Source organism: Semicossyphus pulcher, unplaced genomic scaffold, assembly GCF_022749685.1.
Source record: "Semicossyphus pulcher isolate SPU_LCO1_2020_fin unplaced genomic scaffold, fSemPul1.0.p SCAF_8, whole genome shotgun sequence".
Classification (NCBI taxonomy): domain Eukaryota; kingdom Metazoa; phylum Chordata; class Actinopteri; order Labriformes; family Labridae; genus Semicossyphus; species Semicossyphus pulcher.
The window spans coordinates 28,167,438-28,191,696 of record NW_027211759.1 but is presented as its reverse complement, the minus strand read 5'-3'; the positions used below and the strand labels follow the sequence as shown (position 1 = coordinate 28,191,696).

The window sequence follows — 24,259 nt, the reverse complement described above, 5'->3', positions numbered from 1 at the left end:
GCCACCAAAGGCAGCCCCATCCCACCAGTTGGCCCATGTAATTGGTCCCTAGCACATTTCCCATGACCCCCCACGCAGGCGCATGTCAGGTGTATGTCTGGTGACAACAGATGACGACACATAAAGCTCTGGAGATTACTGACACCACGAACAGACCGGATTCTTCTCCATTTTTAATTAAATCTCCACGCGAATGTGTGGTCCTGAGGATGACAAATGTTACCAAGCAAAGACGCCTTCTGTGTGTTTTCAAGGACACGTTGTTGACAGATCCGTCTATTTATATATTCAAAGTCTCTATGTTGCATGGCCGTCGGGACGCCGGCTAATTCTCCCTCTTTGTTCTGAGGTTATTGCTCAAACTTCGTCTCTCAGGCAGATAAAGGAATTCATTTAGCAGCCAATCCATTCTCAGATTCGGATCAGGTCTCGGAGGCGCACCCCGTCAGGAGTAAATATGTCTGCTGCCTTATCTCCAAAATATTACCGGCTTAACTTTGAGGAAAGAAAAACCTCCAAACCCTGATCCTGCCGCTGGAATTTTAATAGAGAGCCACTTGACTGCGCTGCAATGCTTCCCCATCACCTGTGCAGACAGGAGGAGGAGTGTTTCTTAAACTCAAATGAGTCTGCATCAGGGCGCCTTATTCAGCACCCGTATCTTACGTTTCCCTCATCCTGCCAGATTTCAGAGTGTTTATCCTGGCTTAGATCTAATGTGATGTGAAACCATGATAATGCTGCTGCTACCAAACATTTTCCTTTTATTGGTCTTCAAATGTCATTGGAGAGGAAGGCTATCACAGCAAATTATATGTAAGTGAAGCTGGCATTTTCACGCTGCTTCCAAACAAGACGTCCTGCAAATTTGAGGCAAATTGTGGGTGCTGTTACTCGGATGGCATTTGATGTTACAGAAAGTCAGAGCAAGATGGAGGACAAAAGGTGTCCATCACACATGGCCTTCAGATGTTGTTCTGTTTTTGGCTCGTTCTCCCCGCTGAGATCTCGTATGCTGTGTGAGGCTCTCCTTATCCTCTGCAACGGGCTGTGATCAGAGGAATCACTAATTCACTTCTCCTATTTGATCTTCTAATCACAAGGCATTTATTAACAAGTCTGGAAGACGTACAGTAGTTGGCAGCTTTTAAATGTGTATCGACAGCGGCCTGTGAAACAGATTCTTTAGTCTTTCAAATAGGTCATCTTTAAGTCATGAGTGACACCTCTGCCAACAGTGATCCTTCTGGGTGACAAGCTGTCGACGAGACGAGGGGAAGACATGAACATATAGTTTCCTGTTCTGCTGCAGGAACACTTTTCTTTCCTGCTTTCATTTAGTCAGCCCGACTCCCCGCTTATTTCTGCGTCTCCACCAGTTTAATCCTGCTTAAGAGGCTCTGCTCTTTCTTCTTAATGGAAATTTCTCTCTCACCCCCTCTCCCCACCAGGCTTGCCTTCAGGTATGGCTTATGTAGGTACCCCCTCTTTCCCTCCACAGTCCACTGATGTTAAGCTCTCTGATTAAATGCCATGTAGAGGCCGTAGTATAATAAAGGCTGGCCCTGCAGTTAGCAACCAGCTGACTACAGCAGATGGCTGGGCCACAAACCAGATTACAGCCATCCGTCTTGAACGGCGTGACCTCATTGTGCCTCCGCCGACCCAACACACCGAGCCGAACACTGGCAAAGGTTTATTAGCTCAGAACGTGAAAGCAGAACCTGGCGAGCGAAGGAAGGAGGCACCAAAGTGTGTGCAATGAGATGTAGGGAGAAGGGTGGAAAAATACAGGGAGGGTACAAGAAAGCAGGTGAAGAAAGGTGAGAGAACAAGGGAGGTGAGATAACTGAGACTGACTGGGAGGAAGAAGAATGTGTCAGAGAGGGAAGCTGTTCAAGGAGAGGGAGCAGCACATAAAAATAGTCTAAAGGGAGGATCAAAAGGAGACAAATGTGACAAGCGTGCTGCTGTGAAGTTTTTAAAAGAGAGTCGGGACAAAGGCAACGATGCCACGGAGGATGAAGGAAGGTTAGTCACATAAAAGGCTAGTTCAGAGGGCAGCGAAGGCCACGCCACATCCTGACTCATCTCACTAACAAACCAGCAGACACCTCCAGTCACGTGCTGCATTTTTAAACAGGCAGAAATTATGTTCAATCTCTGGCCGTGCTTTACTATTTCCAGACCAATTACAGAGAAGTAGTGGGGGTCTCCCCCTCGCCCTGTCGAGTGTCCTGGCCTCGGGCTACCCGGCACAGGCTCGCAGAGCAACGGAGGGAATTATGTATCCTGTTTAATGATGTGCTGTTGGGGACCTCTTGCTGCGATGCTGCTTCTCTCTACATCATTTATTACACTTTCTGGGCAGTTAGCGAACGCACTTATCCCAAGCCGTGCAATGAGAGCAGAATGTTGTAAGGCTCGGTTCAGAGGGTCTTTGAGAGTCAAAGGATGGGACAACATCATACGACCCAAGAACGAATGTGGAACAGGCTGCAAGAGCACTGAACACGTTGAAGAGGAACCTCGGAATAAATGCAACAAATTAGCTGCGAAAGACGAACATGATTTGTGTTTTCAAGTCTGCAAAACTGTTGAACAGTGAAAGAAACAATGTGTGGTTGTCTCTTCAGTGTTTGGTTATGAGGTAACACGCTCTCGACAGTGGTGTGCAGCTGACAGCAGATCAGCCAACAGCCTCTCTGATCTGATGACAGAAAATAACTTACTCTCTCTCACTTGTAGAAACAGTAAAATATGTGACAATTGTTCTAAATTGCTAAGCTGTTAAACACTTCACAGAATGAGTCACGTTTAAAGACAGGAGATGAGATGTGAGAAGTGTGAGAAGAACAGGTACTAGACATTCGAAGAATAGTACAAATTTAGTCTTAACTCTGTATGGTAAAGGATTTGGTTTCACTTCCATTTTTACAATCGGCATGTTTCTGGAGCCTCACTGAGAATGAATAATAACCGTAGCGTTTTCTGCTACCTTAACAAAAGCATCAATACTTACCTGAATGTAACCATAGCTTTGTTTGGCTAAAGCTGTAGCTATGGAAGAAAAAATGTGTCAGCATGTGTTCATGTGGTGTAAATAAGCTAGTGCAGGAAGGTTATTGTAAGTATCTATAGTAAACATTTATGTATATTTTATGTTAGCAATGGATCAGTTATGTGTGAAAGCAGTGGCTCATGGTGACAAACCCGCTGAGACTTCCCACCAAATTCTGCAGCTCCCCTCAGTTCACTCATACTGCATTGCTTCAACAGTAGCTGGCAGCAGTACGGCTGCAACTAACGACTATTTTGATAGTCGTCTAGTCCTCGAGGGCTGCACGGTGGTGTAGTGGTTAGCGCTGTCGCCTCACAGCTACAACGTTCCTAGTTCGAACCCCGGTTCAGACGTAGGGGGCCTTTCTGTGTGGAGTTTGCATGTTCTCCCCGTGCATGCGTGGGTTCCCTTCAGGTACTCTGGCTTCCTCCCGCAGTCCAAACACATGCTCGTTAGATTCACTGGTGAATGGTGCCCGTAGGTGTGAATGTGAGCGTGAGCGTCTGTCTCTGTGTGTCAGCCCTGTGATTGGCTGGCGGTCAGTCCAGAGTGTACCCTGCCTGTCGCCCAACTGGGATAGGCTCCAACCCCCCGCGACCCTGAACAGGATAGGCGGTTTAGATGATGGATGGATGGACAAGTCATCGATTATTGAAACGATTAATCGACTAATCACAGAATTAATTTCTCAATGACTTAATGTCTCTATTTAGCTCTCATGTAGTTGGAGCTTCTTTTAAGCAGCTACTAACAATAAAGACAATAAATATGAGTTTGTCATTCAAGAAGAGAAATAAAAGGAGGAAGAACAAGAGATGAGAAGGAGAGAAAGAGATGAAGGGTTTCAGGTGAGGGACTGAAAATGTAAATGAGAGCAGAATCACACAGCGTGTCTGAAACTCTGGAGTGTTAGGTTGATGTTTCAAAGAGAGATGTGTCAGGTTCTTTCTTTAGCACTGCAGTGTTTCAAGCCAATACAACTCCGGCTATAGCTAACGTTAGCTAGCTGAGAAGCTGATTATCTTATCTGTGTGAGTCTGCATCATCCACAAGTCCAGCGTGCCTTCTCTTCAAATGTCTGAGCATCACCGACGTGCTCCCGTGATAAACAAGGTTTGCTTTACAAACAGGCGATCCTTTTCTCTGCAGCGTTGAGGCTGAAATGCCCCCAGACTTTACAAGTTTGAGGACACGATGGTGTTGCATCAGCTGGCGCCATTTTGCCATGTTTTGTTCACCTGTTGCTTCCCGGTTGCTGTTTTGCTGCGCAACTCTCAGCAGAGATAGTAAGGATGCGAGATGGCTCACCCCTCAGCAGCAGAAAACAATGTTATAAAACATGCACGATGACGTAACCAATAGATTATCAACAACTGAATTCGTTGCCAGCTAATACTGTAATCATATTTTTGCAGTTGATTAAGAGATCAAAAAGCGATTGTACGTGTTTAAGTACAGAGATATTTCATACGTTTGTTTCTACAGTTGTTCACAGGAGGCTCCTGAATAGCTCCTGGCTCTGCTCTCCTGTCAGTCCACAGAAAAGGTGGCAGACGACCTAAAATGTTCCTTTTTATCAGGCTCCATATTTACATAGTGTATGTACCATTTGTCTTATTTCACAGATGGCTTGTTTCTCTCTTTAGTCGGCGTATTTCTCACAGGGATGATATGTTTACCCACCACCTGCATGGTTTTTTTTTGTGGTGAAATTGTGCTGCAGAGACGGTGATTCATTTAGAATTAAACACTGTAACATCGTTTGAACATTGTAATCGCTCAAAGTGATGAATAGCAGCTGGGTACAAATGAATACAACTCACACCAATACACTAATTGCTCTTCTATTCAGCCAACACGCTGCCTACTGTAAGTAAGAAACACTTTGTTGGGATTTGTGAGGAACACAAACTTCCCATGAGACACCGCTCGTCATCAGGGCAAACAAATGAGCGGGAACACGATGATTTCAACACTGCGGCTCATCTCACGTGTCCGTCCATGGTACAGTTGGTCCCCACATGTGACCTTTACTCACTTAATTGGATTTGAGGAGCACATTCGACACTGAAACGCCAGTGACAGGTTCAGATTCTTCACGTTTTGGAAAATTGGAGCTGTCAGCTCGGTCACGGCTTCGTGCTCAGGTAATGAGTCAGCACCGTGGCACCGTGTCTGCACAGTGACAAGTCCCAGTGTACCTGGTCCCAGAGGTGTTTACATGTCAGCAGATCTGGGCTCAGCTCTGACAGTGGGGGGGGTGTTGCTCTGGAATTATGAATGTCTCTGCGCCGGGATCAGATCAATCTGAAGAAATACAAATCTGGGAAATCTTTTAAAGCAAAACACAAACATTACCTGTAACAAACACTTATGTAATCCTAGTACAGGCTGGATGTTTTGTATTATTACTGCATTTCAAGTGACAGACAGGTGTTTTGTTGTCAGCCCACCACCCACTCCGTGTTCTCTGCTTTTGTGCACAGTGACAGAAAACACACACCAATTTGGATAGAAAGCCTGTTCCCTCCTCCGCCCTGTCAACATGTATATCTGCTCGTCTGCCTCTGCTCCCCCCTCACACGGCTGTTTCCTGTGAGCCGTACCCTTTAGGTTTCTGTGATGAATGTGCTGTCCTGTATCGCTGAGTGAGGCGGGCTTGTACAGCCCAGAGGAAACCAGGAGTAGACGTATGAGCTTGTGTGTCGATCTGCCGTGCTTGAGGTATTGCATTGATGCCCTGCAGCAACGTTCAGAGAGAACTCAGCAGGAGTTATCCGTTACCAAAGTCTGGTGTGACTCTTGTCTGTGGACAGTTTCAACTAGCAGCCACATCAGCTTCAGTCAAGAAGTTAGTTTTCCTTATCAGGAGAAAATAGGCTAATGCAACAAGGATGTGTGTGTGTCTGCTCTTTTTGCAATAAGAAAATGGGGCAGCAGAGCGTTGCATGATCAAATCCCTGTTTGTTCTGCAGTCGTTTGTCTGCCTCTCGTTAGCGGTAAATCCGCATCATTAAGTTTCATCTCAGGCTGTAACAAAGACTTCCACACATGAGATGGAGGATGTGCAGAGACTTATTGGAGAGCGAGAAGTTGATTTTTATTGTAGTAAGGGGCCCCCTGCTCTCTGGTGACTGTGTTTGCAAGAGCTGGTAATGAGCGAGAAGCATCACATGTAGCCTACATGGAGAGGAGAAGATAGAGGGTGGAAACAAAGTGCCAGGCAGAGATTGATGAGGCTTCTCTTCATCTCATTTTCCCGCACAAGGGCAGATATGGTCGGGGCTGCAGCCTGGGGTGCAATCCACAGATCCTCCGCTCTGCATCAGCAAAGTTACAGAGCAAGAAAAAGAATGCGTTTTGAAATGATGCTAATCCTATTTCAAAGCTTTAAGAGGATTTTTTTAAATGGATTTTGCATGATTAATGATCACTTAAGCTCTTTATTGCCAGAGAAACTTTAAAATAATTAGGAAGAATCCGTTTGACTTTAATATTTGACTCACCAAATACTTCTCTTATCCCTCGCAGCTCAGGAAACAATCGTTTGAGGGTTTTTTTCCACCACAGTTTGCTGATGTGTGTAATTGAAAGCTTAATGTGGGTGTCTGTATGATCAAAGGATCAGGTGTGCTCTGCTTCTCGTGTACATAACAGTATAATGTACAGATATGATTCTCTGCTGAGCTGCAGGTTTTAAGTCGAGTCACATGAAACTTGTTTTCTCGTTTATAAAGCCGGCTGACATCTAACAGGCTGTCTCAATTTTCCTGCCTCCATTATTTTTTGAACAGAGGGAATTACTGAGCAGCCTCCAAACCATGTTTAGCTGAACATCAGTCGTCCCTCTCTGAGGAGGAAATATGAGCATATGTATCTGAAAGAAGCTTGTTGTGTCAGGCGGTGACAGACATGATGCCCCTTTTCTCTCTGAGCGTGGTTTTTATTCAGGCACGGTCTGATGCCTTAAGCTTTAACTATTAAAGCGAGCGTGTTCCTTTGCTTGCGATATTGCTCGTATCGCCTGTGAAGGAGTACAGCACGGTTCTGGCAGTGCATGTCATTTTTCCAGTAATAATTACCCCTTATCAGAAGCGCCTCTCAATCTGTCCTGGCAGTTAGCAAATCCCCACGGGCAAAACCAACTGCAGGAGAAGTAAGGCTCCGATTCTGTATCTCATTAACACATCCAATGTGATATTAATCTCCATCAGACATGGCACAACCCTGAGCACACTGAGGCGCAGTCAAGAGGAAAATGATTTGCTCGCTCTGCTGAGGGGCGTGTTGAGGCTGTGTGTTTGTGTGAAGGGAAGCAACACATGACGTGTGAAACCTGCAGGCTGCATGCAAAAAGTCACTGGAGCAAGCAAAAATGTTTACCTGCAACTGAGATGCTGTCCTTATCGATAGGTGTCCTGGTATCTGCTGTTTGTACATTCTAGTTGTGGCTGACAGAAAGTTGTACATTATTTGTCTGCTGAGTAGAAAAAAGAATCTATGATCGATCGCTACACAATCCTGTAAAAACACCAAAAGCGCTTCACTGCACGCCGTTACTGTTTATATCTGTGTGCAAGAAACATCGACAGGTTGAAAAGAGCACAAAAAAGTGAATCCACCCTCACAGACACTCAAATCTCAACTGCCTACTCCAAGAGAAAGACTGCAATCAATGTTATAACTCAATTGTAAGTTCTTGTTCAGGCAACCTCTCTAAAGGTCTCTAACCCCGGCTGGTGTTGTCTTTTGTCCTCAGGTGAGTGAGAACGCCAAGCAGGATCTGAAGGACGGGCTGGCTCTCTACAACTCAGAGAACAACATAGGCCTGCGAAACGCCTGGAACATCATCCAGGCAGAGGTAGGGTGACCTTACACCATGCATTACATCTAATAGTACAAACATTAGCATAAATGTTCGCTTAAGACACACTGATATGCAGAGTTTAACTGAAATATCCTGGCTAATGTATTCCCTGTCTGTAGCTGTGGCAATAAAAGTAAAACAGGCTGTTAAAGTGTGCTCAGTTCCGTTATTGCAGTCCTCTACAGCAAGAAGACTAATTACAATACTTAGTATAATACTTACTTAGTTTGAGCTCTGACAGAAAGCATTCACTAATCTTGTGTCTGTGTGTGTGTGTGTGTGTGTGTGTGTGTGTGCTTCATTCACAGTGGAAGTGCTGCGGTGTGATAGCATACACCGACTGGCACGAGGCCCTGAAGGAGACGGTGGTTCCTGACCGCTGCTGCCAGGAGCATTACCAGAACTGTGGGAGAAACTCCACCAACATGTTCTGGAACAGGGTGAGTTCACGGTCGCTGTGATGTTATATAAATGTTTTTTAACTTGACATTGTCATGTTAGCTGTGTCTCAATCCGGGGGCTGCATACTTTGATGGATGTGGTCTCTGGAGGACGAGTCATTCGTAGCCTGTGTAGACGCTAAGGCCCAACTGAAATGAGGTGGTCTGGTCTACGGAGGATTTCCTGCTGGCGTCTTCAGCTGTTCCCGCCCTTAACTTTGCGTCACCAAATGTGGCTCCTGCCGCCTAGCAACAGGTAGCTAGCAGGCTAACTAGCTTTCATAACTAACGTCACGTAACTTAACCTATTAAATATAATTTAAACTTTCCTTTTGTATTTTTAACATTTGCATTGCTGCTATTAGACTTGACTAGACTAGAGTTGAAACCAAAAACGTTTACATAAGTGTATTCCTCGACTACTTAAGAGATTGCCATCTCGTTTGAATGGGCTCGCAATGAATCTTGGGATACGTTGGCCCACGAAGGATGCACCCAATGGATCCTTTGTGGCCAGGAAAAGGAGGACGCATCCGAACGATCCTTCAAAATGGGAGAGCCTTCGACGCGCCGCTGTGACGCAATCGGCCTTCAAGTACATCCTTCGAAGGATGCGGCCACTGAATTGGGACACAGCTATTGTCTCATAATCTGTCCTTGTAACACAAGAGGGATCGTCAGCCAGATCCATATGCTCCTGTTGTTTCACACCGAGCTGTGTTTGAATATATGTGCTATCAAATAATGATTATGTTGATCTACCACTGATACGAGTACAGGATTCACAATGGACACATGAATCATAAATCTTACATATAATCCTCGGTCCATCTGCTCGGTAGTTTCTCTTCCAGCCCTCTGTGTGCATTTCAAACAGCTTCAAAGTTTCCATCTTATTGCTGGATTCCGATCACGCTGGATTGTTTCCATTATGCATGAGACAACAGCTCTGTTTTATCAAAAAACCTTGCAGCACATTGTTCACCAACCTCCCCCATTACAAGTCTAATCTTGTATTGGTGTGGCGTGTGGTTTGTTAGCAGGTCCAAAGTAGGGGATTAAAAGCTGTAATGTAATTGCCAAAATGAGAATGGGCAGACATTGAGCCGACCCATTGGGAGAGCGCGGCGCTAAAAGCCTGTGCGTAATCCTGCCCGAGGAGACGGCCACACACTATAGAGTCAAGCTTTACATGCTGCCTCAGCACCCACACTCAACATGGGCCACCACTCTGCGGCTGAGACCGCCATTAAGTCCATCACCTCCGCTCGCTGCCAGTGTGTGGCCGCTGAGTGAACCCTGGTGGGAATATATTAAAGAGTTAGAGCGCACGCCTGTGCATATGGACCATAAGTCTGCATATATAACCCACCACTCATGGGTAATTCACTTCTTTAACACCTCACCTGGTCGCTCAGTCATCCGAGGATATATCTCATATGTAATTCATGCATTAAGACAAAATACTCTCAAAATCCTACTTTTGGCTTATTTTTTATTAAACCTTTATTTAACCAGGTGAGTCCAAGTGAGAATAAAGATCTCTTTCTCCGGGAGCCTCGGCCGAGACGGCAGAAATCTGTGTTTCAAAAAACACAAGGAAATAATAAAAGCATGAAAAGCAACACTAAACAATAATGATAATGACTTTCAAGAAATGCAAGGTTGCTTGGAGTTCAAACAAAAACAAATAACACAATAAACACAAGTACAAAGAAGGAAAGCACAGTGAGCTGGGTAACGGGTGTTATCGATTGTACATCTTGTTATCAGCAGTTTTTTAAATGACTGAATGGCTGTTGCGTTGTGGATCTCAATAGGGAGAGAGCTCCAGAGGGTGGGGGCTGCCACACTGAAGGCTCTCTCCTGGAAACGGTTAGCTGGCTCGTGTCTGAGGGCCGCAGATTCTGAGACGGGGTGTAGGGGTGTAGGAGGTCAGAAAGGTACTGTGGAGCCAGGGCTGAGCGGGAGCCAGTGAAGGTGGATGAGGGCGGGGGTGATGTGTTGCCGGTCAGAACCCTGGCAGCACAGTTCTGCACATACTGTCCAGGGGTTTGCTGGGTATCCCGGACAGGTATCCATTTCAGTAGTCTAGACGTGTGCAAATGAAGGCATGCATGAGGGTCTCTGCCACAGAGTCAGGGAGTGATGATCGGAGTCTGGAAATGTCTTTGAGGTGGTAGAAAGAGGATTTTGTGACTGATTTGATGTGTGACATTTTTAACCATGAGCTCATCTAACTTCAAATCTGTCTGCAAGCTGCTGCAGGGGCAGAAAACATTAAGGTTGGTTTGGGAAGATCAGTGCAAACATTTAAAGTAAAATGATGAGCACAAACAATAACCACTAGTAATGTTTGAGATTTACACAGAAAGAAAAGATGGCAGCAGACCAGGGATGGAGCACTGGCATGAAAGCAGCGATGGGGAGTGAGAGCTTTTCAGCCTGGAACAAACCTCAGAATGCTGAGGGACACAGTATCCAGCCAATAATAAGTTCTGAGCAGACACCTGCATGTACAACAACAGATCATCAAGCAGGTGAAGAAAAGCAGCCTGCTTCAACACAGAGTTGAACCGTCAGTTCTTCAGAATACGGTGTCAGACTGAATCAAAGGCGTTTGATTGACAAAAAGAGCTGTTTTTTGTGATCCAGGGACTCGATTACATCTTAAACAACCTTTAAGGATGCTGTTGGTACTGTGTTGTTTCCTGAAGCCACACAGGTTCAGTCAAAGGATGTTATTGGTGCTCAGGGACTCGTTCAGTTGGTCAATTGCCAATCCTTCAAAGGCCTTCGACAAGACGGTTATGTTTGAAACAGGCCTGTAAGCGTTAGGTGCTGTTGGGTCCTTTTCACAGAGATGAACGTAGGCTACATCATCAGCTGTGGTTGGAAGTACAGTACTGTGGGTCCAGATCATGCAGCCCTGCAGGTTATGACTCTGGAAACTTGGAAACAGAGAAAAGGCTGACCATCAGAAGTACAATGATCAGTCATGTCAGAAGAAGGGAAGGCTTTTAAAGATAGGGAACCGGAGGCAATCAAGTGATCATTAAAACAGCACAGCAGATCTTGCAGAATTAGATACAGTGGCCTCAACAATAGGAGGAGGCAGTTCATTGGGAATATCAGCAGCTGAAATAGATTTGATAGCGCTCCAGAATTTCCTGGGGTTATTCAAATTGTCAGTCTTTGCAGACTGATAATATTCAGACTTGGCTCGTGTGGTAAATGAAGGAAAATGATTGCCAGAAATGGAGCTGACTCTGTGTCAGCTTTTAATGAGCGGATGAGCAAGACTTCCTAAAGCTATAGATGAGATCCTTGTTGTTGGCGAGAGAATGTGAGGCATCCTTTTCCTCCAAACGTGGTCATCAGACTCACACACACCACCACAATCGTCATTTTAGATTCTGGCCTCTATTTTACCGTCTATTTGATTTTATTTGTTTCATCTGTGCAGCAAAGTGAAGGTGAGACCTCTGCAGAGCAAACATAATGCCGAAAGCTTGCTCACGCTCTGGTTTCTAGTTGTCTCGACTACTGTAACGCTTTACACTCTGGCCTGCCAGAAGCGGCCATGGAAAACTCCTGACCGCTCAGAAAGCTCTGCCAAGTTTAAACAAAAAACTAAAATTAGAGATAGTACAGCTCTTGTTCAACACTGGCTCCCTGTTTATTCTGGAATGTATTTACATTTATTCTCTGAGATTTTAACCCTGTATGACCTGAACCATGAAACCATGTCTTTTGGATCCTTCTGACAAATGCAAAAACATATTTATTTATTTATTTGAGCAGGGACAATGCACAAAGAACCTCAACCTAAAACAAGAGATGTATTGCACTGGGTTTTAACAAATTGCTATTTTCCGCCCGTAGTCACCGGGCAGGTAAGTAAACAACAAACAAGACAAGGTCAAAACCTCATATGTGGCTGACCGCATCAGGTCAATGTGCGCTTTTGTGGGCAATGTGTTACAAGGACTGTCCTTATGAGGCCGATGACAACGTGTTTGAAAGCAGGTGCGCGCTGCAGACATAGGTGAGGACAGCGGGCGAGCAGCCCCGCCAACTCCCCGAAAGTATCTAGAGTGTGTCTGGTTGAATCAATAGGTTTTTTAGGAATAAAAATGATCACACTGATGATGTAGGGGTCTCAAAAATGTGTCAAATATGATACACTTGGTTATATAGGATTAAGGTACAAAATGCTGTCGCCACCTTTTATATCACAGACTCACAATCGTCTCAGTTCCTCCTTGAACCCTAACATGTACTAAACTATTAATTTTTGCCCTTAAATATTAGATTCCCTGACTCCTGACAGTTTTAAATAACAGCTCAAAACAAATCTTTTAGATGTAGCCATTAACTAGCAGCTGTTCTATATCGTTAATGCAATAAGCTCATTTTCTCCCCTCCTCCTTTTGAATGAGTTTAAATGTGAAACACTGAGACTGCACTGACATTATTCCTCTGCCACACAGTAAATGCACATGTCTCTAGCTGTACCTTCACCAGCGTTTGTTCTATTTTTAGGGCTGCTTCGAGAAAGTGGAAGAATGGCTGGATGACAACAAGCACCTGCTGGGAACCATCGGCATGGTCATCTTGGTCGTGCAGGTAGGAGGCCCGGTGATAAATTGTTCTTCTCCTTTTCCTTTCCTTTCCTTTTTTTCCCATAATGCTTTGTGTCGAGGTGCATTTATTGCGTCTGCCTGTCTGGCAGCATGTTAGAAAAACGTGCTCATCCTGTGGCCTCTGTGCCACCGACGTCTGCTGAGAAAGTTATGAGGCCTGCGCTCGGTGGGCGTTCTGGGCACCCACACATTGTGAAATATTGAAGTCACTGTTTTCTGAACCCTGATCCTGTCTGGGAGAATCAAAGGCACCTGGCTCTGTGCCAAGCAGCCTGTAGTCATGTAACAGGAGCCATCAGAACACAGGAGAGCAGATACTGAATATAGATTGCAGGTATAGAGTCGCAGATTAAAAGCACTGCAGGGAGGGGTGATGGATACTCCTCCTCAGAAGCTGCTTCTCATGTCGTCCTATATTCTGCTTTACATCTCTCCTCTTGTCTTTGCAGTACTTTTTCTTCCACTTACTTGGAGGTTGTGTCCTCAGGGTGTCTTCAGACTAAACAAAGTTTATTTTTACCTTGTATTTGCACAGATTTGAATCCTGGAGTTTTAGGTCTTGTTTATTCGCTCCAGACAGCCGAGGAAGCAACTGTACAGGTTTGAGCTGGAGCTAGTTACCAGTGCACCGACACTGTGCTGTGTTTGTGCTGCAACTCAGCTAGGGCTGCATGATGATGGCCAAAATGATAATCACAATAATTTTGATCAATATTGAGATCACAGTTATTTATGTGACACTTTTTTATTCTACTTTCACATCTAAATAAACAGAGCAACACTTTCAGTTCACTGTTGTGCTGCATTCAGGCTCATGTACAAATTTAGCATCAAACTAAGACTTAAAATCAGGCTCTTTGCCTGAATGTGGTGCATCATGGGTAATGTCAGTGTGTCTGTGGGAGTTGGGTGGAGGACGGGGAGCAGCTCGTTCTTCCTCTCGGCCTTCACACACTCATCATGCTGCACTTTGTGCTGTTTTTTCAGCTGCTTCAACAAGTTAGTCGTGTTGCTTTGCGGCGCAGACGCAGGTTTCATGACAACTTTGCTGATTATTTTTAACATCACTCACCTTAAACCTGAAACACCTCCAAACAGCTGATGAGGAGCCATTTCAGGGGACCGGTGTTTCGGTTTAACGAGCGACTCGCTCTCTTCCTGTTTTAGCGTAACAACAAGCAGCGTTCAAAACGTGACTGAGCGTTAGTCGCCTTCATGACACGTTTGCACAAACAACTCTTCAGAGACGTAACAGAGAAGTTTATTCTGAGCTCGTAATGAAGAACAACAGAGAGGCATTCACGAGGACAGCTACGTATTCTCTACCTGTTTTCAACAGCTGCTGTAACCATGACAACCACAGATGCAATCAGCTGAAAGTCAGCAGTTAACATGGTCACCCCAAAACACTGTCTCTGTTGTTTACTCTTCCTCTCTAAACTGTCTCTGCAAGGTAGGCGCTCATCACCTGACTTGCCAGCTCCCCCAAAAGTGAAGCCCAAACCTCTCCAGCGCCCCCTGGAGGAGGAGAGTTTTGTACGGGTGGAGCATTTTAAACGTCAATGTCGCCGTCAATCATGTTTATTTAATTGTGGGAAGACAAAATCATGATCGAGGTTAATATTTGATTAATTTTGAAACCCTAGACTTTCCTGTAGTCTCTGCATGTTAATAAAACAAGTTATACGTCTATATGTGCCACACCTGTGTTAGAATAGCTTGTCCAGGTACACTTCTTCTTCTTCTTCTTCTTGCCCTAACCTAATTAAAGAAGGGTACACTTGTCCAAAGGTAGACAGAGGCATGGATAGACGGATACATCAGTCATGTTTCTCCTTCAGTTCCTTCTCAATAGCACATTAAGAGACAGCTCTACTGTCTGTGTAACTTCGACTCCTTTTCACTTCGTCAGACATTCATATATATCCCTCACTTCTGAATAGTGAACTTTCTGTCCAATTTTAGCACAAACTTTAAGCGAATTTCAATCAAGAATCCACAAAAGAAGTTGCTAATTAAAGTTCATTTGTGTCCACAGCTGTTGTACATTTATTAAGAGTTGCTTTCACAGCCGGTGGCTCTAATTCTCCAGTCGGGGGCCATTAAACTGTTATGGAAGAATAAAGCCTCAGGAGAGGGGGTTAAACTTTAAACACAAGAAAACGATGCAGAAACGTGATGGAGATATCAGCTCATCAGTCCACACTTCTCTGATTTGTGCACAAATTGAAAATGTTAAAATTCCTGCTCATGATGTATTATCCCCCTGTACTCTGCTTCTTCCTTTTCACTTTATACACCCTCAGCATCGGCTCATGCTCATGCAGGACAAGTCTCTAAGTTTGCTAATCGATGAATCCACGGTCCACTCAGAGCAAGGTGGCCTTCCTGTGAAATGTCTGTGCTGAATTTTGTAGGATTCTGCACTTTTTAAAGTCCTGAGGGGAGATGATGTGTGTGCTTTTGATGAGGTCCACTGAAGGAAAGTCAGCATTAAAAAACTTCACATCGCTGTGTGTTCATGACAAGATCGCAAGATTGTCATTATTTTAATTCAGCGTCCTCTCGCTCTGTCTGACACTGTCTTATTCTAGTTCACACACACAGTGCGCGCATACAGAACACTGACAAATATGGTCCCTGTTAAAGATAAAGTCTTCATACAGTGAGAAACCCTTCCCAACACTCCCTCAGCTGACATTGATTTTAATGACCTCCCTCTCTTTGCATACACACACACCGGACACACTGCAGAAACAGACCTTGAGCCGTCAGATTAGGAGCCTGGAAGGAAAGGTGCAGGACATGACGGGGTGGAGGATCTTGAATAGCTGCAGTGTTACATAACAGCCGGTGGCATGAAGAACCGCTTTATGAATGATTTACACTATCAGCATATATGACAGACTTTGGGGAAAGCCTATATGTATAACATCCACAATAGTTTCAGACAGCTCAGCTGTATTTCTACACACAGGATGACTGAGCTTTGAAGAGTCGTATGAGCTCTTTCATGCCGTCTCACTGACTGAGTGAAGCAGACAGCAAAAACTTTGAGCCACATGTAAATAATTGGGCTGCTTTTGAAGACAGTTTGGGATGGTCCTGACTCGCTCTGAGCTTGATGTTTACCTCAAATGGCATCTCGTGCTTTGATTGACGGCGGTTTAAGGTAGCGTTTTCTCTGAAGCGGCCTTATGAATTAGCTTTTAACTGAAACTAAAGGAGGAGAATCAGCAGCTTTCCCAGGCTAATCACATCCCTCAGGAATCCCCAGTGGAGGCTGTTTGCAGGAAGTCCACGTAGCCCTTTTATAAAGACGATGCAGCGAACAGTCCTCTGCAGCTTCCCTGCCATCCCAACTTTGCCAGATAATGGTTTTAGGATCAGCCTTGCGACTGTGTTTGATGTAGAAGTATCAGGGGTAATGGAAACTTCAAAGAGATAGCTGGCTACTTTGATTCAGTGGCATCTCAATTTACGTCATTGACTTAATGCTTGAGCACGCTGTACATTTTCTCCATCAGAAAAGATTCCTGAGCTCGTGTTTGAAGGCCGTCTGAGAAAAAGACCAAAATGTGCTCTCGCTGCACCACAGGATTTATTGTGCAGCCCAAGGCATCAACATGGAACCAGACCACACACTGTGTGTGTGTGGTCTGGTTCATACGTGAACACACACTAAACATAAAGACACATATTCACTATCTTTCGGTTTCCCTCCACAGCTCCTGGGCATGGCGTTCTCCATGACGCTCTTCCATCACATCCACAGAACGGGGAAGAAGTACGATGCTTAGCCTCGGGAGACGGCGCCCAATGGAGAGGAGCCCCACTGCCTGATGGGATAAGACTCTGATTTCGACATCCCTGCCCCCACCCCCCCCACTTTACAATCTCTTTAGAGCCCCTCCCCTTTCCCCCGACCTTCTGTACAGATCCAGCTGTGTCCCCGCTCTGTTCTGCTCTCTCCTCTCACCATTCATTTTGCCAAAGAGTTACACAACTGGAAGAGAAGGGACACCTACGTTTTTGGCAAAGAAGAGAATCCCATTGGTCGTCACTCCTCTTGAGTACATTTCTACTTTTTGTTTTTTTGCTTGGACTAACAATCTGCTGGAATGGAAGAAGAGACTTTGAGATGAACTTGACTAATGGCCATGCACCCGCTCTGAGGCAAGGAGAACAAATGAAACTGATGAGACCCTCCTGCTGTGGGCTCTCCTCTCCTCTTGTTTATTACAGTAACGCCCCCTTTTCACCTGTAAATGAAAGAAGTTCCAACATGGCATGCTAGTTTTCTACTTTAATGATTTACCTTTGTCGTCCACACGTCTTTTTTTTGTCCTGTTTATTTTCTTGTAAGTGTGTCATGGACGCTCCTGTGGAATGTAAGTGTACAACAGATCAGTGCAACGAGCCCTCAGACATGCAGAGTGTGTGTGGGGTTGGGTTTGACGTGACGATGCTGTGGGGGGAGCAAAGACGTGTCATGGCGGTGTAAAACGTAACCGGTGATTCTTTTGTTTGTAGAGGTTTGGGGGAAGTGAGTGAGATCGAGGCACGTTAGAAATCATGAGTGGATTTATTTTATATCAAATTTTCACTGAACAATAAATTGAAATGCACAAATCTGCCTGTGAAAACACACACACGCACGCACACACACACACACACACACACACACACACACACACACTGCTCTGCAACACAGCAGCAGCATTTCCATCCCCCGTGAGACCATACAAATGGTATAAAATGGCTGTTTATTAGGGCTCCACCAGGACTGTCAAGGGAAGAGATGCGGGTGATGAAGTTTCCCCTTCGAGAATACAGGCTGAATGTGTGAGTGTGTTTCTCAGTGGGTGTGTTTTATCGCACTGTCCAGGCTGCAGAGGAAAGAAAAACTACAGCACGTAGAGACACCGAGAAGCAAGGGCACGGGGGGCAAAAACAGAGCAGACATGTTGTCTCCTGGTTGCCATCAATTGTGTTAGCGGAGGCGGCTGGAGACTTTCGCTTCTGTATTCTTGAGATCTCATCCGTTCACTCTGCCCTCCTCAGTCTTTCCCTCTCCAGCTGTCAACTCCCCCAGCTTTTTCACCCCAATTTTCTCTCCAAACGTCAGAAAGCAAAGAGCTTTATATTCTTCATACGTACACACCGCTCCTCTGCTGACATTCCTGTTCATCACACGGCAACACCTCAGGTTTGTAACTTCACTGGTTTTATGTTGGCTGCCTTTTCTTGCAGCCACAGAGGAGGGGGTGGCGGGAGTGTAGGCAGATCAAAGCTGAGACAGATAGGTATGGCAACATGCCCTGAAGGACATGTCTGTGTACAGGAGAACACCCTGTTTAAGACAGAAAATACCCTCCATCTGCTGTGGCGACTGAAAGAGACGCCCTCCAGGTCGTCTGCTCTGAACATATCCGAGTATGTAAAGGACTAGTTCAAGGATTATTCTACCTGAGGCTAATATTGGTTGATATATTCTACTCACCAAAGTAAATGCAGAGCTCTGAGAACATGGCTACAACAGCGGCCTCCTGCAATGAAAGAAACAAGCAGCAAGGTGATTAGACAGGTTGTAAACAGGCCAACAGTTGAACCAGCTTAGGCGCCTCTTCATTCACAAAACAGGAAGTGTAATAATCCCTCGTTGCAAAGGAGAGCCGTGTCCTCACATCTCCGGCAGGTACAGCAGGTCAAAAGTGCAGCAGAGAGTGAGTCTGTAAACCGATGGAGGCTTTGGACAGAAAACTGTCATCACTTCAATCTTCTCTTCTCAAATAAACGTGGCTAATCTGGGTGTCAGTTTAAAACCCACATCACTGTGTGACTGCCTGTTCGTCAGGATTATAATCAGACTCAGTTTGGCATGTTGCTTTATTTCAATAATCATAATGACATTGTGTTTTCTGTACAGGAGGGGCGGTTTGCTCTCAGTCTTATCTGATGTTACAATGTCCTTTTCAGTCGACACGAGCACGATAGTGAGGAGGCGTCTTTCACAGCATTCAAAGAAATGTGCTGATGCAGAAGCCCTGCATACCCACACAGGTGTTTTCAATTACTCCGCCTGATTAGATCCCTCTATTGTGGGAATTTAGCGTGGCAGTGTGTGCTGCATAAACTCAGGTGCTGAAAATGCAGAACACTAAAAATAGTGTACTGTAGAGCAAACGGGAGTGATTACAGGCCTGGATGTGTTCCAGGAAGACATTTCTTTTGCCCTGATTGGCTTTGTTGTTCCTCCAAAAACCTAAAAAAAAAACAGCTGTCACTGAGTGCAAGACTACACATTTAATGTGGTGAAACAATCTGAGATGTGGGCAGCATTTCAAGCAGCCTTTTCTCGCTGCCAAATTCCCAAAACTTCCAAGAACTCTTACGGATAGCAACGCATAGCCAAAACTAGCAGAGTCAGACCAAGCTGTAATAAACTGCTTTAACAGGAGCCGTCAGGTGATCATTTGTTTGCTCCTGCTGGACGCCGAGTAGAGGAACCGCTGGGACCTGGAGTGGCAGTGTTATAAATTGTCTCTCAAGTTATCGGAGACTGGAGAGTTTGTAGCTTTGGATGAAGCTTTATAACTCAGACGCTGCTGCTACACCAGATAACAAATGCCACAGCGAGAGGATAAAAATGACCCACTAAGAGTCACCCATTTGACACTGTTGCAGTGTGGCAGCCTGTACGCCTCAGAGAATCACCTGAGGTCGTTCTTGACTTTTGTTTTATTGTTTTCATAATGACTTAATCTGAGAGACACAGACTTAGGAAGAGGGGGCATCGTGCATCAGGAGGCATCTGATTTGGTGTGTTCTGTGCAGCGACCCTGCCGGCTGTGATTCACTGCCTGCCCCCATATGCTCCAACTCCTCTTGTTGTGTCCACGGGGGGAACATGACAGCTGCTGATGTACAGCGCAGGCACGAGTGGTCACATCTCCCCTGCTTGGCTGCCTCCACAAACTCTCTACACATCCCTTATTTACTGCCTCGCTCAGTCCGCAGACACCCGGCACTACATATACAGTAGCTGGCAGCACTGACACTAGAAATACAGCTGTGCTCTTAGGATGCCTCAAAGCAGATGTGAGGTATGTTCTGCACCTCAGGAGGGGTTACAGGAGCGTTATATATAACAGTTCTGTAAATCAGGCTGTGCTGTAACTCACTGCAGGCCACAAGAGCAGCCAAAACCCAAAATAAATATGTTTGTTGTTGTGTTGCTTGGTGTTGCATGGGGAGAGGAAGTGTTTGAACGCAGACAACGTGAGAGTGGAGAATAGTAAAAATACAAGCAGTGTCTGTCTGCAGATCTGACGTCATACATCAGAGACCCAGCCAGCACACTGTGTGACTCTTTGCCCCCGCCCGATCTGCCCGTGCTGACATTCTGAAATGTTCTGCTCCCAGTGAACTCCCTATCAGCCTCCACTGTCGCCTCCTTTCATGGTTATGTCAGAGCAAAATGCTCCTTCATGTTTTTAGAACGCAGGGATGAATGCCATTTTAACAGAAGCTGTTTAATGATGTTATTTTTGTACATTGGTTGTTGCCGTTTGTTTTTATACGATATACTGTTGTTTTTTCTTGTTCCAGGCTCTTTTTACTGGCTTTTATTTCTCAGACGCTCTTTGGAACTCATTGTGAGAACATGACATTATTAAACGTTTGTTTCTGAGGGGATTAGTCTTTGCGATGTTCCTCTGCAAGGTGCACAAACGCCTTTCTGTCTTAACATTGCTACAGGCAGTAAAAGCAATTAAGTCAGAATTGATAGAGGGGGAAATTTGGCATATGTACTGTAGCATCGGGTGAAGCCCACAAAAGACAAACTGCACGCTTGTCGTAGTGCTTCTCCGTATTAGGACCTAGTTACATTAAATGAGGGCGTGCTGGTTTAATCTGCAGTATTTCTTTTCAAACTGCCACTTTGAGGCCCTTTGTGTATCTGCAGAGCATGGTCTAATAAATGACTGCACAACACAGAGCTCATGTCACTGCAGTGTTTCAGCCATGGATGTAAATATGCTCATTTTACAACCGATGTAACTTACTCTTTGTTATGCCACTTGTATTCACATTTACGTTGACAGTTTAATTGCCATTTTCTAGTTCTGAATTGCCGAACAACCCGACGTGTCATCCACCCGTATGTTCTCCACTCTCTCACCTCTGACAGTTCCTCTGCCTCCGTTTGCTTCCTTTAAAGTGCAGGACAGGTGTACATTTGATGTAAATGTGTGTTTTTGTCTGTATGGTTCATATTTTATTTGACCACATTTTCATTTGCTGTAGTAAGACACAATCTTCCTCATGTTTTCAGTTTGTTTTGTTTTTGGAAGTATTCCCACTTATCCCTGGAAGCGCTCCCAGCGAAGCACAGAGATGGCAAGCGCGAGTAATTAAGTTTTGTCTGCTGTGAATTTTGAGACATAGAAATTGTTTTCCTTTTTTTCGCCACCTTCAACATATTATTTCTGTAATCTGCTCCTAATCCTTCCCCCCGTGCTAAAGCTGAATATCTGAGCAGTGGAAATGTATGCTCTACAAATGGTGTGTTTGATGTTGTGTTCTGCTGGATGGCAATATCTGATACCTGCCAGCCTTGTCCTGTGGAGTTTTCTGCTACATGTGAAAGCACTCTGAATATCTATACTAGGTGGTGCACTACCTTCTCTTTATTCTCCAAATCAACTATTTTTTAAATAAAGGAAAGAGTGTCAAAAAAATCCCACGACACCGTACGCTCATTGCCTTTCATGTTTAATGACTCAATGCTCCTGATGTATTTCATTTTTATGTCACTGTCCATTGAATCGGCAGCATTTAAGCCATGTTTGAAGCTGAGTTTTGGGGGTTTGCAGACAGGACTTTGCATAAAGATGAAGCGTGCTGCAGCAGATCCCATGCTGTATGAATGAAAGTGGCACTGCTGCCTTAAAACGGCCTCTTTTTAAAAGAACATAGCAAAACCTGAGGGAGCGTCGTCCTAAAGACGCTGAGCGGAGCTAATGGTAGTCAGACAGCCAAGCAGAGGGGTTTTTTTAGAGAACAAAAGGAAGCTGATGAAAGTGGAAACCATCTCCAATTTGTTTCCGCAGCATGGAGTATTTTTGTACGGGGCTTTATCCTTTTTGAACCTAATTGTTATCCGGCTCGTGTGTGATAGTGGAGTTTATTGTGCCATTCCATCCTGGCTCTGTGTTTTGCATCACTGTTCCTTCTATGCAAAGAATATGACCTATTTTAGCCTTTGTAAAGACTATTTTGTATAAGCAACATGTCCTGAAATAAAGAGAACAGAAACAACATCGGATACTTTTTCTCCACTAATTGTTATTGTAGCGTCTCAAATTTGTCCCACTCATCCTCAGCAGAGCTCATTTCATTGACCTGAATTGGGAGGGCTTTTATTTTGATGAGAACATTCGCTTTGTCCCCACACAGCATTATTCAGCTTGTAAATCTGCAGCGGAGGTGACATGCAGGTTGTTTCTGCTGCTATCTGTTCCCAATCTGTCGTGTTTCCTCGAGTGAACTCGCTGTCTTTTAACTGCACGGGAGCCGAGGACGTTTGCTTTTTGCTGAGCTGTGTTTGCATGTGAAGTCAGAACAGTTAATAATGATGCACGCCCACTGTAGCATCTCACTATTTGTTCTTCTTCTTGGTTCATTCTTCTCAATCTCCTGCCTAAAGTACACTAGATTTTAGTTTTACATTGTTTTTAATGCAATAAAGGGGAAAGGTGTTTTTTACAGGAACAATTTGACATTTTGGGCAAAACATTAAAGAGGTGAATAACTAACGTGGCTCTGTACAAAGATAACAGAATCTATCGACCAGCACCTCTTAAGAACGCAAATTAACAGTACTGAACAACAAAAAACTGAAAGTGTTGTTTAAGGCTGGAGATTTATTTTAACCTTGTGCTCATGCACACACCCGTCTGCGTCACAAACATGGCGACACTTGAGGAGGTCACTGTGATGTTCATTCTGAGATCACAGCAGAAACAGCTGCTGTGGGTTCGGTGGACTCCGTCTCTCCAGCATGTTCCTCCGTGCACGGTCGTAACGCTCCCGGACTTTCCATTTAGTTTTGCAGGTTTCCGCGTCGACTTCTAAAACAGAACTTATCTGTCTGCAGCTGTTTGACAGGCATGTTTGTCTCTGTGCAGTGGCAACGACACATCGTACACATGTGGATCATTGTGGACTTGGTCTATCAGCTTGTCTTCAGAACACTCTGCCATTGTTGTCCCTGCTGCTGTGTTGACCCTGTCACATCCCCTCTGCCTCTACACTGCCCCTACTGTTTATGTGCAGACTGCATCTCAGGGCCTCTAAGCGTTAATATTGAAGGGCGTGAACAGCCGACGCTCCAAACACACGCAGGGACCGTGTGGCAAGCCATCATGCGCACGAAAACGCGTAGATATAAGCAAGTATATTTTGGGCTTAATGGGGTATTTGCCAAAGTATTTCAAAGTTGGGCACAGTTAGCCCAAGCAAAACCAAATTAGTTACACTGCGATTTCCCTTTGTTCAGTTTTTATGCAAAAGAAACCTACCCACTTCTGGAAGTAGCTTGATTTTTACAGACGTGAGGGGACTCTCTAAAAACACGGTATTTCACCCGGATTGGCGTGGCTTTGCAGGACATCACAGTGCACGTGTCAGGGAATCCCATGACCGTCAGGTGTCTCAGGGCTGGCTGACAAAGATTAGCTTAGCATTAAAAATAGAAAGGGGCATGCAGCTATCCTGGCTGGTGTACAAACAACATTCATGGTTTTAAGTTACCTTTCAAACTTAATTTAACTTATAGTCTTTATGCTAAGCTAAGCCAACCAGCTAAGGGTGGTTACATCATGTTTACATGACAGTGGTATAGCCCTCTCATATAACTCTAGGCAAGAAATCAAAACTCTTTGAGTTATTCCTTTAAACAATACAAAAGATGAAGTGTAAAGAAAGATTGTTTCATGAACATAAAACGGGCACTTTCTGCCCAACTGAGCGTCAGTGGGACGAAACACAGAGTTGTATTCTGTCTAAGAACGAGAGAAATCAATCTCATTAAGCTTTCATGTACCTGTGGCGAGGCACCGAGCGACCTGAGGGACCTCGTGTCCTTCTGTCACTATACAGGAGACATTTGATGTAACAGTAAAGACAAAATCAAACTTTGAGATTCAGTATTCACACACAGTATTTCATTTACCAAGGA

The 24,259-nt window shown here is 44.8% G+C and overlaps 1 protein-coding gene across 1 annotated transcript in view; it reads left to right on the top strand.

Annotated features, from left to right (window-relative positions):
* The window catches only part of tspan9a (tetraspanin 9a), a 76,704-nt gene extending 54,385 nt beyond the window's left edge, over positions 1-22,319 (top strand). Inside the window, exons 4-7 of the mRNA XM_069686621.1 lie at positions 7,821-7,922; positions 8,237-8,368; positions 12,914-12,997; positions 16,743-22,319. Of these exons, the coding sequence (XP_069542722.1) occupies positions 7,821-7,922; positions 8,237-8,368; positions 12,914-12,997; positions 16,743-16,814 (390 nt within the window). The 3' untranslated portion in view covers positions 16,815-22,319. The remainder of the gene's footprint in view (positions 1-7,820; positions 7,923-8,236; positions 8,369-12,913; positions 12,998-16,742) is intronic.
* The last annotated feature ends 1,940 nt before the right edge of the window (positions 22,320-24,259 follow it).